The following is a 16,970-nucleotide window of genomic DNA, read 5'->3' as shown; positions in this document are numbered from 1 at the left end:
TACACTTAATGGTAAGGTCCTAGGGAGTGTTGCTGAACAAAGAGACCTTGGAGTGCAGGTTCATAGCTCCTTGAAAGTGGAGTCACAGTAGATAGGATAGTGAAGAAAGCGTTTGGTATTCTTTCCCTTATTGGTCAGAGCATTGAGTACAAGAATTGGGAGATCATGTTGCGGCTGTACAGGATGTTGGTTAGGCCACTGTTGGAATATTGCGTGCAATTCTGGTCTCCTTCCTATCGGAAAGATGTTGTGAAACTTGAAAAGGTTCAGAAAAGATTGGCAAGGTTGTTGCCAGGGTTGGAGGATTTGAGCTATGGGGAGAGGCTGAACAGGCTGGGGCTGTTTTCCCTGGAGTGTCAGAGGCTGAGGGGTGACCTTATAGAGGTTTACAAAATTATATGAGCCATGAATAGAATAAATAAGCAAAGTCTTTTCCCTGGGGTGGAGGAGTCTAGAACTAAAGGGCATAGGTTTGGGGTGAGAGGGGAAAGATATAAAAGAGACCTACAGGACAACATTTTCACACAGAGAGTGGTACGTGTATGGAATGTGCTGCCAGAGGGAGTGGTGGAGGCTGGTATAATTGCAACATTTAAGAGGCATTTGGATGGGTATATGAATAGGAAGGGTTTGGAGAGATATGGGTCGGGTGCTGGCAGGTGGGACGAGATTGGGTTGGGATATCTGGTCGACATGGATGGGTTGGACCGAAGGGTCTGTTTCCATGCTGTACATCTCTGTGACTCTATGACTCTAGGTGCCAGGGATGCCAGTGAATTCTAGATACCAGCTTAGTGCCAATTTGTTCTGGGATGGCACACGATTAGATGGGGCTGGAATTGGACATGAGAAACGCCATAGTGGCTCAGGACGTGAGGTGAGGTTGGTAAGATACATTGCGAGAACTTAGTTGGCCTTGCAGTAAACAACTTTCCAGGAAAGCTCAGCACAACTTGGAATTAGCCAAATAGATTAATAATGAATTCATAGTACTTTTGTTCTAAGATTATGTGTAGTAACAAATTAAACATTTATAACCCATGAAGTGCATTACGTAAGTCCATTTCACTTTCTCCAGGAATTGCAACCGGTAAAATGAAAGAGGTCCTGTAAAATTCAAGTTGTGAACATATGGTATATCATTGCTCTTTTGTCAACAGCCAATGTAACATCATTTGCATTTAACACTAAAATCAGAATTGGAAAAAAAAGCTCACTTAGCATTATCACTGTAGTACTTACAGATTTTATTTAAAATGCTGTTCTTTAATTAACTATTTACTTGTTTGATTAGTGGAAATCAACTTTTATTATCTTGTGCCCTGTCCTATAACTGAGTTTATCTCTAAAATAAATTCAATAATCTCTGATGGACAAAATTTATTGTGCCAAGTTTTATGACTGCCTTTACTGCTGCCTATTTATTACAGAATAGTAAAATGTTTGTTGCATTGTAAATTCTGAATCACTGCTATCCATGGAATAGAACTGCTGATAAAATGGGTACCACATCAGTTTATTTTGCATCTTGCACGTTGGAGACATCAAAGGATTGGCTTAATTTCTTGTTGAGGCTTGCAGAGTACAGAGAAGATCTGTCAGTTGTACCAAAGTGTAATGAAACCTGCAGATTAAGCATTACACAGAAAGGGTCCCACATAAGCTATGATCAATGTTTCCTTCACTTATACCTATTCTATAATATGCTCAACCATTCTTGACTTTAATGCAATAAATTTGACCAATGTACGAATGATGCTTTTTACTCAATTGTTCTGCTGTCTTCCTGATCATTAAAGTGAAATTTACATGTATTTTTTATTAACCAATTTCTTAATTCTCGATAGAGAAAGGAACCTCTATAACATATCAATGTTTTTCTCTTGAGATTAAGGTTATCCAGCAATTTCCTGTGCTGGGTAAACACACTAAGCAGCATATCGTACGAGCTGGGAGATTTGGTGGGATGAAGATTGTGTCAAACAGATCCATCATATAGTTTAATCCTTGCCATTCCCTTGAAGTTTGAGCAGACTGCTGGCCAGAAGTGAGAATGTTGAAACACTATTTTATAGTTCATAGCTCCCTTTGTGGTATTCACCAATATTTTGACATAAGACAAGAGGCATAGTTGTATCTAGCATTTGCAGTATCTATAGAACATATATTGCAGAATTTGGATTTAGATTTTGGACTTCTCTCATTGCAATTTCCACTCCAGACGAATTTCAACAGATTATTCTGTCCAGAGTAGCTTAGTTGGTAGATGATCATCATGAAATCATTTTGGCCTGAAAACTTTCAGTACCCTTGGAACACTCTCAGGGAGCAATTTGTTTTAAGATTTGGATCAGTGAGACCTCCCTTCCCCCTTCACCTTGTTCACCACTACTTCCCAACTCCCCATGCATGAACGGGATGTTGTGCATTTGGGTAGTTACAGAGAGCTGTCAGTCAATGGGGAATTGTACCAATACAGAGACGAAACACACATGTGGTGTTTGCAAAATCATAAACATTTATCTGTACATTTTAGAACAAGCTTAAGTTTCAAGCAGATTTTTTTAATGCAGTATAAGGGAGGTGGCATATCTTTGACTTAACTAGGTTGCTGTTGCAGGATTGAACATGGAATGATTTTTAATGGACTTTAATGGATGACACAGCCATCATTTTTAACATGATAATGAATATGACCTCAAATGAAATTATTCCATGGTTGTCCATTTAACAGCATTGTTTTCCCTTCTACTCTTTCAATGACTAACATCATAATTTATGGAAGGTATTATAATGAATGAAGACAGCATTGTTATGACATACAATTCACTGATGTGACATCCAGAAGCTTCCCCCTGTAATTAATCATGAATCATTAATCATGCAGTCATTATCTTCTATTTTATTTTTAATTATTATAAGTATGTATGATAGCTGAGCTTTATGAATAGTGACAGTGATTGCTTGAGTTATGAAGGGTTTTTTCAGTGTTATTAACCATTTGGCCTCAGCAGTCTACTTACATTCAATAAGAAGAAACCAGGCTGCTTTATAAAGCAACAATTGAGGATAGAAAGTGCAAAACTGTCACCTCCACAGCCAAATCCAATGTGAATTGTTTAGAAAAATATGAGAAAGTGAACCTGTTGATAGCTACATTTATAGACCACATGTGTGGTCCCTAGACTGGTGGTTTCTGACCAGCTGGACTCATTCTTGTAGTTGTATGAATCAAGCACATCAGTGCTCATAATGGAATCGTGTTAAGTCTGAAGTAATCTCAACCCTGGCAGGGTTTGTAATGGAAAATAGTTGTCTTGGTGTAAACAGAAATCATCACTAATTACTGGGTGACTGAAGGAAAATATATTCCCTCATCTTGTGCAGATATTATCATCCATTTTTGTCAGTTGGGGATAACATGATGTTGGTGTTCATTTTAATTTGTTAGCATTCTGAGGTGAATATCTCAGTGTCAATTGTAGGATATTACCCAGGGTAAACGTAGGAGGAGGAAAACCAAGAAACATTTGTTGGACAATGCCAAACATAGGTTTTATAAGCATGTAGATAAATAAGATGATTGAGCAAGATAAAGAATTCTGCAGTTGTCAAATAAAATATCAAGGCCAGGCACATACACAACATACTTGGTGATGGAGAACAACTAGACAGAATGTGACTTAAATGTCAAGAATGTTGAATCACAAGCTACACAGAAGACAGAGTTTGTGCTCCAACCATTTTTATTTTAAAATGGCAATAAACATGTGGACATAATATTTCGCATACACACAGTATACTAGAGCAAGTAAGGACTTGTGATGGAAGATGTAGTATTTCTGATCATTTTGGAAATGGTACAGAAATAATTTTGCCACCCATTAGTAACCAGCTGGTGAATAATAGATGTCTCAACTTGCACACGTTCTCATGTTGTTATAGTGACATCATATTTAATATTATTTTATGTTCTGGAGTTTAAAGCATACGAGGATTGCTTTTCTTTAAAGAATTCAATGAATGGACCATGGAACATTCTTTTAACAAGACATGTCTTAAAAAGTGCATGGTTAAAGCAGATCCCATCTGACTGTCAGGTTGCAGCTTCTATTTTGGAGGTTGTTTGGATGTTTCTAGCCAGACTGGGGACAGGAAGGAGTTTCCCTACTGAGATCTTGAGTTTTGGAAAAATCTCTACAGTGTGTGCAGTGGATCACTGCTCCAGTCTCAGCTTTGACTGATTCTCCTCTGAAAATCCAAAAGAATCCTCAATACTTTATTTCCTGAGAAAGGTTAATTGGCAAAACTCCTGGAGACTTTAATTTGTGTTTAATAACACACAACTTTGTGTGTCAGAACATTGAATGGAAAGTCCATGTGTTAATTTGTTTTCGCCTTAAGAACTAAGACCTATTGGCTAAAAGTGTTTTTCTCCAAAAGTGAATCCCTGCAGAGAGAAATCCATGTCCTTCCCTTCGCCCAGTGTATGTGTGAGTGTTTGTTGGATGTGTGTTTTGCATTATTTAGAAGAGTAAACATTTATAGTTTCATGTTGCAAACTTGGGTTAATTTCTTTATTTTAATAAATTTAAATTTTTATAATGAATCAATAATTGCATGTTTATTAAAGAAATATTGCTTTCAAGAGGGCATGGCGAGGCTAGGGGAAGAGGGTGGGAGAATGTCACTAAGTCATGGCACTCATTTGGAGAGCTGGTGTAAACATAATGGACTGAGAGGCAAACTTCTGTGCCATAACAATTCTGTGATACTATTGTTGACTTTTTTAAAGTCCAATGTCTTTTTATAAGTCGAATATAGTGAAAGCATAACTTGTCCATATCAGGAACCAAGTAAAATAGTTAAATTTGTTTGTGACTTAAGAAGTAGTGGGTCCACAGAAAAACAATGTACTCCTTTTATCTGGGCCAAGACAATGTAGCATTTTCACTGCTACATCAAATTATTGTGATGTTCTGCTTTGAAGGTTGCCTTAGCTGAAATATAAGTACGTTTTATATTCTTCTTTGCTAACAGAAGCATCAAAGCTTTGTTTCTTGGCTGCTTTAGAAGCTGAGGTGGAGGGGAATCATTGAATAGAGTTGAGCCACAAGAAAAAGCAGTTAAAAATTGTGTATGGTGAAATAAAATAATACCAAATAAAGAAGTACCAGACTTTTGTACTTGTAATGATTGCAAAATCTAGCAGCGTCTGCTGTCATCCTAAATGTAGAAGTGACAGAAAACTCTGAATTTGCTCACATGGATCTAAAAATTAAATCCAAAAGTTACTGTCAGTACACCTCGTAAGGTCACTGTTGAACTCCCTGCACATGGCAACCTTTAGAAGTGACTTGAATAATCATAAATTATGCCTTTTGTACTGTAATATTGCTCCTTAAAAAAAACACTTGCTGTCACTTCATGAAAGGCAACTTGGTTTTCAATTCTGTCCTGAGCCATAATTACTGATGACAAACATCACTTGCCCTGAAAAAGATTAACTTTATATTCGTTGATTATCAAGTTTCCCCATTATGATTGAAGTTCCATAGGCTTTTAGACTTTGCAGATATTTCAATTTATGCCTTTTTCACAACATGTATGCACAAATTTTATTTTAATACTCTATTGGTTTTTCAGTCAAATTCTTTGATGTGATTTGTTCCTTAGTCTACATGGCATCACTATTGCTAGATGCGAGGAGACCCCTTATATTTATCACAAGAATCAAGTTGGCATTGTGAAAGGGGAAATCTATGCCATAAAGATTGCTAGATATCTGTTAACTTGCTTTGTGTTCAATGGCACATGTCTTCAATTTGTTGAATTTTATCAGGAATTGGTTAAGAATCAATTATGGCGAGTTTTTTGGAGGGTTTCTCTCCACAAAACCTGATGAGATCTCTCCTGCTATCTTCTCAACCTGATTACTGATTCACCATAACCCAAAGACACCTTGATCATCATATTTCCATACTCACCATAGGTGGCAATTCTCAACATTGCTGTGATTTCTGGGATGCCTGGCACTGGCACCATCTTTAAAGCCCAAAATAGACAGGCAGCAGGCTGGAACAACACAGCAAGCCAGGCAGTATAAGGAGGTGGAGAAATTGATGTTTCAGGTGTACACCTGAAACGTTGACTTCTTCATCTCCTGATGCTTGCTGGCTTGCTGTGTTCTTCCGGCCTCCTGCTTGTCCATTTTGGATTCCAGCATCTGTAATTTTTTTTATCTTCAAAGCTCAGCCTTGCACCTACTGGAGTGCTGTCAGTTCAGAGCTGCCCTGTACAGTTCATGTGAGTTGCCCTGGACGTTTTGAACAGAGGAAAATTGGCATCCTGCTGTGCCAACAGGAACCTGGAAGTCTCGGTGGATGGGGTGGTGCAAATGAGGGCCGCCCTCTTCCCTCAGAACCAGCAGAAGAGACCACGTCACCAGACACTCCCATATAGATCTGAAGTTGCCACATGGGTCAGTACTCTTCTCATGGTTCAGACAACTGCACAACAATGCTGCAAATTGTTCAATGAACTTGTCCACTCCATGTGGGAAAGTGCCATTATAATCTCTCCACTACCTTACACTCACTTTGTCTCTTCTACTGCACATATCTCCCACCAAGGCTCATGATCCATCATTCTCGCTTTCACATGCAACATCTTCCCTCGTTGTCTCTCACCATCCCATTCCCTCTCAACATTGACCCTGCTTGCACTCTACGCTGCTTTCTCATTCACTTGGGATATCTCACTGCCTTTCCCATATCTGCACCAGCACTGACAGCTATGCCAGCAACTTTCATCTTACTCAATCTGTTCCTATGTCTCATTCCAGAAGAAAAAGTGCCACATTAGCACATAAAGAGCCCAAGGCAGATGGTGAGTGCCAGACATTTGGCTTCTCACCCATTATGAGAAGAGGATCCTGATCCTGACCATCCCAGGCAACCTATACCCAAGCCCCTGGATTGAAAGTGAAGCTGTCCTTGACTTATTGTGGTGGGACCCCCTGACTGAAGGCTACACCCCTTAGACTTTGAGACAAGGCCATTTGAGTAAAGTATACAGCTTGTGTACAGCTGGCAAATGGAGTAGATGTAAGGTTTACATAGTGCGATAATACAGCAATATGTCCAACCTTGACTAATCACTGCTGATAAATATGATAAGCTGCCTGGCTTTGTGTCTGCAAGAAAAGGCAGATCAAGACAGAAATACTGTGCACCGTTAAACTTTGGCTGAGAGGAGACAAGGCAGGGCCAGGCAAAGATGCTATATGTATAGGTGCAGCATGAGTGAGAGCTAAGAGAACAACAAGGAACCCTGAGAGGAACCCTGGTTGAATCCATTAGGTGCCTGCCCACAAACGTAAAGAGTACTTGAAGGAGCATTCCAATTATTGGCACACTCCAAAGTACAGTACAGACATGCAGAGTTGTAGATGAGTTGGAGATTGGCATAAGGGTGCAGTGAGACTGGTATGTATCTGGTGCCAATGTCCACGGACAGGGAGTGAGTGTGGTTGCCACCCTGAGATGTTGTTGACTGTTGCCCATGATGGAAGGCCGGAAGAGTAAGTGGCAAACTAGAGTGGCCAGATTATCAGTCTGAATTTTGTAGCAGAAAATGACTCCATTTAGTTTCTATCCAGTGGTTTGAAGAATGGGAAACTGCATATAGATGAAGGGAGATTAAGTGATGATAACATCTAATCTGTGTTAATGGATGCAAATAGGCAACTGGCTGCTCAGTGGTGAGAATCTCATCCTGTGAAGAATCTCATTTCGCTTTCAACATTTAATTGGAACTGGGACTTCCTACCCTCAATGTTGAGAACTTGTCACTATTGATCTCACATGATTTTCCCAATTTTATCACTACTGCCTACATTGTTCAGTGCCTGGGAAGATCCCATGATGTTTTTCTGATAGTTTGAAATGTAAATTTAAAAGAAAGGACTTTAAAAATTCTGAGTGGTCATGCACTGGCATCAAACCTTATGAATTTTGACAAAACACCAAAACATTTTATAGTATTTGTCCTTTCTATTATTTCGATTGAATCTGATGATGAAGTTACAACAATTGAGATGACGAAGTTACAATTGAGATGATGAAAAAAGACAGCTGAATTTGCAAAGAGTTCACCTGTCATTAGTGTTGCATTCAGTCACACAATCATTCATTGTTGCGACGATACAAAACTCAAACATTAATGAAGAAAAATAAATGTGAAATACTTAGGAAGTCAAGAGGAAGTGATAAAAGAAATTTTCAACACTGCTGTTTTGACATAGTTAATTCCAACCTTGGGATTGCTGATTCCAGAATGGCAGACTGCCAAACTCCTGTATCTCTTGAACTGTTGCATTTTTACAAATAGAAATGGTGTCTAAGTGAAATAACTATTTTCCGGTCAGATTTTCCTGCAGGATGTCTATCATTATGGAATGAGCTGCCAGAGGAAGCGTTGGAGGCTAGCACAATTACAAAATTTGAGAGGCATCTGGATGAGTATATGAATAGGAAGGGGTTAGAGGGATATGGGCTAAGTGCTGGCAAATGAGATTAGATTAGATTAGGATATCTGGTTGGCATGGACAAATTGGACCAAAGGGTCTGTTTCCGTGCTGTACATCTCTGTGACTCTATGACTCTATAAGTCCAGTACTTTACCCACACAAGACAAATACATATCATGCTCTTTATAATTTAAGCAATGAGCCACGAGTATTGAACAATTGCTCACATATGATGATGGCATTACTCACAGTGAATCAGACATTTTAAAAGAAACAAATAGTATTGTTAGGAACATTGATTTATCAATTTAGGAAGTCCTAGAATTTCAGAGGTTTTGCCATGTCAGTGGTTCAGAACCCCAAAGTACTGTGGACAATTTAAACTTTTACTTCCAAAATTTGTTTTCAAAAAGAGCTCAGATGCAGCCAAGAATGGCTGTGGATGTAAATTTAGTGGTTAAATGGAGAGAGAGAGAAAGAGAGAGACAGACTCATGCAATTTTATACCTTCACCCAAGATGTGATGGAAACTTCAAACAACAGCTCTTCAAAGGGGAGAAGGCAAGTCATGACAGATTAGGCTGTGACCTCTTGTGACTGCTAAGAAGATGAAGGTCTGATGACCCCCAGTTGAATAGTAAGCTACCACTTGCAGACAATGTCACAATATGTTGCAGATATATGTTGTGCCTTTCCCTTTTAAGAATGTATAAGAACAGGGATTAAACAGCCAGTTTCAGCTCAACTGGAGTGGATTAGGAGGACTGAACACTTTTATGTGTACCACCCTGGGTTTGAGTGTTAATATAAGGTGAAGGTCACATTTGAAGAATGATCATCTAGCTACAGGTAAGGGGGTTGTCACACTAAATTATTGCTAAGTTGTGTAAACTAGACAAAAGGAACAGGACACCGATTCAGCCATCTTCAGCTGCTTCATCAATAACATTCCCTCCATCTTAAGATCAGAAGTTAAGATGTTCAATGATGATTCCACAATGTTCAAAGAATAAAGAACAAAGAACAATACAGTACAGGAACAAGCCCTCTGGCCCTGCAAACCAACGCCCACCACATTTTGCCCATACATACTCAAATTGTTGTCACTTCCAGGATCCGTATTCCTCTATTCCCTTCCTATTCATGCATTCATCCAGATGCTTCTTGAATGGTGCTATTGTGTCTGCTTCTACCACCTCCTCTAGCACCCCATTCCACCCCTTTGTGTGAAAAACATGCCTTAACATCTCTTTCAAACCTTCCCCTTGCACCTGTGTCCCTGAGTAGTTGACCCCTCCTCTCCTGGAAAAAAAGCCTCATACTTTCCACTTTATCCATGCCACACACAATCTTATAAACTTCTATTAGGTTTTCCCTCAACCTCCTGCATTCCAGTGAAAACAAAGTCAGTCTATCCAACTTTTCTTTTTAGCTCAAATCCCCCACACCAGGCAACATCCTGATAAACCATTTCTGTACCTTCTCCAAAGCATCCACATTCTTCTGGTAGTGTGGTTACCAGAACTACATGCAATATTCCAAGTGTGGCCAAACTAAAGTCATAGAAAGCATAATTTGTCTATCCTTATACTCAAAACCCCTTCCAATGAAGGCAAGCATGTGATAGGCCTTATTTACTACTTAATCTACCTGCACTGCCACCTTCAGTGATCTGTGGATCTGCACGTCTAGATCCATCTACATATCAATGTTCCTAAGGTTCTGCCATTCACTGTTAAATTTCCACCTGTACGTGATCTTCTAAAGTAAATCACCTCACATCTGTCCGGATTAAACTCCACCTCACCACCTTATATGTGCAGTTAGCACTGCTACCTCACAGCACTACGGATCCGTGTTCAATTCCCACCTTGGGCTACTGTCTGTGTGGAGTTTGCACATTCTCCCCGTGTGGGTGTGAGTTTCCTCCGGGTGCTGCAGTTTCCTCCCACAATTCAAAGATGTGCTGGCTAGGTGAATTGGCCACTCTAAAATTGCCCATACCGTTCAGGTAGTTGTGTTAGTTAGGGGTAAAATGTAGAGTAATAGGGAATTTGGTCTGGATGGGTTACTCTTTGGAGGGTCAGTGTGAATTTGTTGGGCCAAATGGCCTGTTTCCACACTGTAGGGATTCTATCTGCCATTTTTGTTTTTTGTCCATGACTCCAGTTGCTGTATCTTCTGACAATGCTCCTCACTATCTGCAACTCCACCGATCTTTGTATTGTCCACAAACCTACTAATTAGACCAGCTACATTTTTCTCCAAATCATTTATGTAGATCATGAACAGCAGAGGTCCCAGCATTGATCCCTGTGGAACACCATTAGTCACAGCCTTCCATTCTGAAAAGCATCCTTCCAGTGCTACTCTCTGCCTCATTTGACTAAGCCAGTTCTGTATCCACCTTGCCAACTCACCCCTGATACCATACAACTTCACCTTCTGTACCAGTCTGTCATGAGGCTTTACTGAAATCCATGTAGACTACATCAACTGCTTTTCCCTCATCAATCATCTTTGTCACCTCCTCAAAAATCTTGATCAAGTTAGTGTGCCACGACCTCCCCTGCACAAAACCATGTTGTCTATCACTAATAAGTCTATTTGCTTCTCAAAGCATGTGGATCTTATCCCTGAGAATCTTTTTCAATAATTACCCTATAACCTATGTGAGACTCACAGGCCTGTTATTTCCAGGGCTACCCTTGCTACCCATCTTAAACAATGGGACAATGTTGGCTACTTTCCAGTCCTCTGGGACCTCACCTGTGACCAAAGGGGGTGCAAAGGTGTCTGTCAATGCTCAGCAATTTGTTTTTTTGTTTCCCACAATATTCTGGGATAGATGCCATCAGGACCTGGGGATTTATCTGCCTTAATATCTTTCAACACCATTCATGATTCCTCAGATACTGAAGCAATCCATGTTCAAATGCAACAAGACCTGGATGATATCCATATTTGGACTGACAAGTGACAAGTAACATTTATGAAGTGACAGACAATGATCATCTCCAACAACAGACAACTTAATCATTGATGTTCGATGACATTACAATAGCTGAATCCCCACTATCAATTTGCCAGAGGTTTGCCATTGACGAGAAACTGAATTGCACTAGATATTATAAATACTTTGGCTGCAAGAGCATGTCAGAACCAGGAATTCTGCAGCAAGTAACTCACCTCCTGACTCCCCAAAATCGATCCACCACCAACAAGGCACAAATCAGGGGTATGATTAAATACTCTGTACTTGCCTGGATGATTTGAGCTGTAACAACACTCAAGACACTCATTCAGGGTAAAACAGCCTATTTAGAAACACACCCCAACTTCATTCCCTGCGCCATCAGTACTCCATAGCATCAACATGATGCACTGCAGAAATTCACCAAGACTCATTAGACAGCACTTTCAAACCCAGGACGACTACCATCTCTAGAAGAGCAAGGGCCACAGAGATGGAATATCTCCATATGCAAGTTCCCTTCCAAGCCATTCACTATTCTAAATTGAGCATATATCACCATTCCTTCAGTAGCATAGGATTGAAATCCCAGAACTCCCTCCCCAGTGGCATTGTGGGTTGACCTATGTGAAATGGGTGGGTTACTCTTTGGGGAGTCGGTGTGGACTTGTTGGGCCGAAGGGCCTGTTTCCACACTCTAGGGAATCTAATCTAATCTAAAAACTATGGATGCCCACATTCCATGAATGAATAAAAGTCATGACAACAGAAGGATCCTCTCACCCTGAATGCTCAAATTCAGTAATAGTTGAAATGTATTAGAATTACAGTTCTAAATCTATCTGAAAGCTATAAATTGTTAGACTAACTATTCACTACCAATAGCTTCCACTGGAATGGTCACAGTGCTCAATTATCCACTCTTCCCGAGCAATTCAGACACATACCCAAATATCTTCTTTACTTAAATTATCTCCTTTAGGACTAATCTGTGTTGTGTCTAGATTTATGTTTGTGTGAAGTCATGCATTTTAGTAAACTGACTTTATGAAAGCCGGGTTAAATTGACTCCTTTTAAAAGTCAGGTCATTTCAGTTTGGGAGAATGGTATACACAAGCAAAAGCATTAACTTATTAACTTAAATTTTCTGCAACTAACTGAGAAGATGGGTGAATAAAGAAAGGGAACCAGTTTGCCCTTCCTCACCTGGAAGTTTAAAAGTTAAATTTATCCCTCTGGAAGGGTAATGATCTGGGGAAACTCGGCTGAAGGTTCGAGCATAATTGAGAGCAGTACTGAAGACCTAGCAATATTGTGACAGGAAGCTTTGAGACTGAAAGGATTGACTCAGCATTCAGGGATCTAAAATCATTATATAGAAAGTTCAGGTACCATTGCAACAAACATTTTGAATTTTGCGTTGATGGCAGAAATTGGTAAATCTGGGAACAACCTGGAGGCATGCCTTATGATGTGAAAGAAATTTCCATTTTCCATTTTTCAACCCCCTTAGGGGCCTGGAATTCCTCAAAGGTTAGTCTGTGGATATGTGAGGCAAAGATTTTGGGTTCCAGAAATCAGGCAAAATAGTTCTAAGGAGGTGAATTGTGATATCAAGAAGGTTTGGGTGCATTAGTGTGGTCAAAATTCAGCTTTAATTATAAGTGCCCAAGTCTTGTCGTACTGGCGTATAGCGTATAATAGGATTGAGGGGGAATGAGCACAGGGTAAAATGTCCATGGCTGTTTACAAATGATCAGCTTCATTGTTTTTTAGTTTTAATTTCTGTCCTGTACACTTCTACTTTTAGTTACCAGTTCATTTTGCTTTCCTGTTGTCAGATTGTGTCTTGAATCATTCTGCATTTGATCAGTTTTGAAACTTTAATAAACACACATTCCCATAAAAGGGCAAAAGTTACCTATAATTTTGTACAAGTGAAGAATGATTTCTTCTGTGGAGAGAAGTTTTCAATTGACCTTGAACCCAAACAGAATGATGAGAGGAGCTTATTGTGTATCCCACAGATATTAGACATTCAGAAGGAACCCACTAATTCAGCATCACCTTCCAGGTGGATATAAATGACTTGGAAAATGCAACTGAACCTTTATTAAAATTTTTCACTCAGAGAAAAATATCCTTGATTGATACTTTCCAAGTAGCAGCAAAGGAGATGACAAGAGCCATTAATCATAATTATTGGCAAACTTGCTCAAAGCTAAATCTGATCAATTCAGAAGTAAAAATGACAAGAGTTGTGAATGTTTTAAATGTGACATGTCAATGGAATAATTCTCCGGCAATTTATGTGCCAGATTGTTTTGAAATCATTTTGGAGAAAGCAAAGGAACTTACACATTCTCACAGGAAGATTGTATGCATCCCTCTGCTTCAACTTAGAAATCTACTGATGCATGAATAGTGCATATGCTCAACATGTGCAGGCTGTATGTTGGGAAATTCTGCAATCTGCACATTTTCAGCATGCATCAATGTGTTTAGTTAAAACCATTAACTTATTGCTACAAGGAAACATTCTCTGGCCTTGTGAGAAAGAGTGATGCCTTGAACTAAAGTACACAGACAATTCAGAACAGATATTTCATGTTGGATTAAAAATTTATGTTTTAAAGTTTTTGTGAACTCTGTTTGGGATGCAAGAGATTTATGTTTCACAGGGAAAAAGTGATGGGTGGAATTATTTCCCAAAAAGCATATGGAATCATTCTCTTGGTTCAATTTTTCTTTTTTTATTGTTGCCTTTGACTGAACTTTCAGGATTGGTTATTTCATAAATCCTTATTAATTTCTCATCTATTGCAGGGCACAATAGATCCCATATAACTATAACTACAAGGCCATGCATATGCCAGTCTTAGAGGGAGCATTGCATTGAGTTCTGAAACAGGATCTCGGTTGCTGGAATGAGTAATGTTGATGGCTTATATGACTCAGTTATAAAATTTGATCCTAAAATTCCACATTCTTCCAGGCACAATTATTCATGTTAATGACTGCAAAAATAAAGGTTTTGCTTCCATTTAGGGGTGAGTGAATTGGACTTCAGCATGTACCCACCTAAGGAATTGCAGTTAGAGTGGCTTAAGTCCTACCTGGAGGTATTTAAAGAATGTTCTGGTTGTGAACCAATGGTGACAGACCTGGAAGTGCTGAAGCTCTATGTACAGGTGAACAAATTTACTTTGGTAAGTAACAAGTGTTTAATGCCATTTTTAATGCTGTAGTTTGGACCAAAGAGAGAATAGTTTTCAAGTGAATGTCAAGAACCTACAAACATGGGGTTGAATTTTATACGGAAGACATTCTCCTCACCCCACTGCTCTTTATGCAGACTTTAAATGTAGCTGCCCAGCAATAGCATAAACTGAAGGTGTGCCTTAATGAGGTAAGAATGGGCCTTTCCTCCCTGAGGAAGAGGAAATCCTGCCTTTGAGAGTTGTTACAATCAATCTGATTGGTCACCAGCTTTGAAGTCCCAACAGAAGCATGGAGTGGCTACTGCTGGGACTCTGCACAATTGACAGGAAAGAAGAACATGTGGGATTTTTACCTTGACAGAAGTAGTGGCGAGAGTTAAATGTTCAGGTGAGTTGCCATGTGAGAAATACCCATTCTTTCCCGCTATCTCACAATTAATTTTGGCTGAGAAGATTCATGGTCAACTTTCTCAACCCATCATGAATTAGACCCTTAAGTCGTAAATTATGGACCACCTAAGGCCTCAACCAACCACCAGTCCATTACCTGCTATCCCAGGGAGGGAAATGTGACAGCCTTTCCGACTGGGAGATCAGTCAACCTACCTGCTGGTTAAGGTCATGGAAAAGATAGCAGAATGTGGCCGCTGAAAGACAGCCCTGAGCTTGTCATTGGTCTGCCTGATGCCCTTCTCCGTCCAACCCAACTGCCACTTCCCCCCGCCCCATCCTGTGAACCATCTCCTTCAAAACAAATATTCACCTGGTCATTGCTCCTTGCCTCCATGTCTTTTGCTTAGCCTTTTTAGCTTTTCTTGGATTTAGGGAAGGGGAACCTCAGCATTAAAGTCAACTGCCTCCATCGTTAGCCTGCAAAATAGAAATTTCTAACCACGGACACTGGCCTCGCAAATATATCTTGACATGTTGATTCAAGTGAGATCAGAGACTCTAGCAAGAGTAGCGAGGAGAAGTTTGAGGATCATTTCTTAAAGACTAGCAGGGGAGACATAAGAGGGGTGCACCAGCTCTCGAGGGTGCAATTTCCTCTCTGTCAGGGATGAAGGGCCCAGTCTGATGTCATGAAGGTACACCCTCAGTTTATCGCCACTCACCAGTGGAGTGACCCAGTGGGGAAAGAGGACCCTAGGTAATGCCACCTCTCCCTTCTGTTTTCCATCCTGCTTTTACCAGTGCTTGTGAAATCCCTCAGCTGCCTACCTTGATTCTATGTTCTGGTTTTGCACAAATTATTGAGGAAGTGACAAAATTAGGTCTTTAATGGGCTACTTGAGGACATTCAATTGACCTATGAGTGAGCAGAATGGTTGATGTCTCAGTTGTCTTCCACTGCAATATGGGGGCCAGTAGGGTGGACAGAAAAATGGTAATTTCACCTTCCCAACCCACCTTTAAATATTCTGGAGGGAGAGTCAGGGAAAATTGGTTTGTAAAATGCACCCCAAAGTTCTTTCAGGTTTTTATGTTTTCTTAATATGGTTGGGACTGATGCATTTATGATAGATGGAGGCCATACAACAGTGCCTCACACAACAGTGCCTCATACAACAGTGCCTCATACAACAGTGTTCAAATATGTCAATTGCTATTAGGGGAGCAAGATAGTTCTTCTTTAATTATTGAAAGTAATATATGGTACTGTCAACAGACAATGAACAAAGGAGAACCACCACATTGCGAAGTGTTGAACAGACCTGCACTGTGGTTCAGTAAAGTATTATTTATAAGAAATATTTTGGGTCTGGCATATATACCTAAACCTTAGTGCAGAAGTTTGCATAAGATGAATTTTAGCATCCACATTCCTTGGAAATGTGAATTATCTACTCCTTTTAAATCATCAGTTTGGAATTTAAAATAGATTATTAGTGGTGAAATGCTTTGGGATGTCCTGTGGATGTGATATGTTGTTAAGTATGTACAAACAAAATAAATCATTTTTACAGCACATGATCATGCTTGCATGCAGACACAATTAATTTCTTTGATATTTGAGGATGCTTGAAGAGTAATTCTTGTCAAGTAATTGTTCTTATTTCAGCCAGCTAAAATAATCATCTACAGAATAATTCTTTAACAACAACATGCTTTTTCTAAGAAAGTACCAATGCATTGCTCATGTGGCTAAGTGGCCAAGTTTTCAGTAGTACCAAACACAATACATTCAAGAGAATATTGTCCAATATTTATTCATGAGCTGTTGTGGGGCTTCCCTGCTCTCCT

At 39.7% G+C, this 16,970-nt stretch overlaps 1 protein-coding gene across 8 annotated transcripts in view; it reads left to right on the top strand.

Moving 5' to 3' along the window:
* Positions 1-16,970, top strand: part of LOC122557782 (ethanolamine kinase 1-like) — a 498,821-nt gene that overhangs the window by 263,778 nt on the left and 218,073 nt on the right. For all 8 annotated transcript variants that reach the window (XR_006313932.1, XM_043705802.1, XM_043705801.1 and 5 more), the window contains exon 6: positions 14,554-14,714. Coding sequence is in view for 7 of the 8 variants with exons in the window: in XM_043705802.1 (XP_043561737.1) it covers positions 14,554-14,714 (161 nt within the window). In the remaining variant the exon portion in view is untranslated. The remainder of the gene's footprint in view (positions 1-14,553; positions 14,715-16,970) is intronic.

This window comes from Chiloscyllium plagiosum, chromosome 16 (genome assembly GCF_004010195.1).
Source record: "Chiloscyllium plagiosum isolate BGI_BamShark_2017 chromosome 16, ASM401019v2, whole genome shotgun sequence".
Classification (NCBI taxonomy): domain Eukaryota; kingdom Metazoa; phylum Chordata; class Chondrichthyes; order Orectolobiformes; family Hemiscylliidae; genus Chiloscyllium; species Chiloscyllium plagiosum.
Note: the sequence above shows the minus strand (reverse complement) of the source record. Positions and strands in the feature narration are given on the sequence as shown.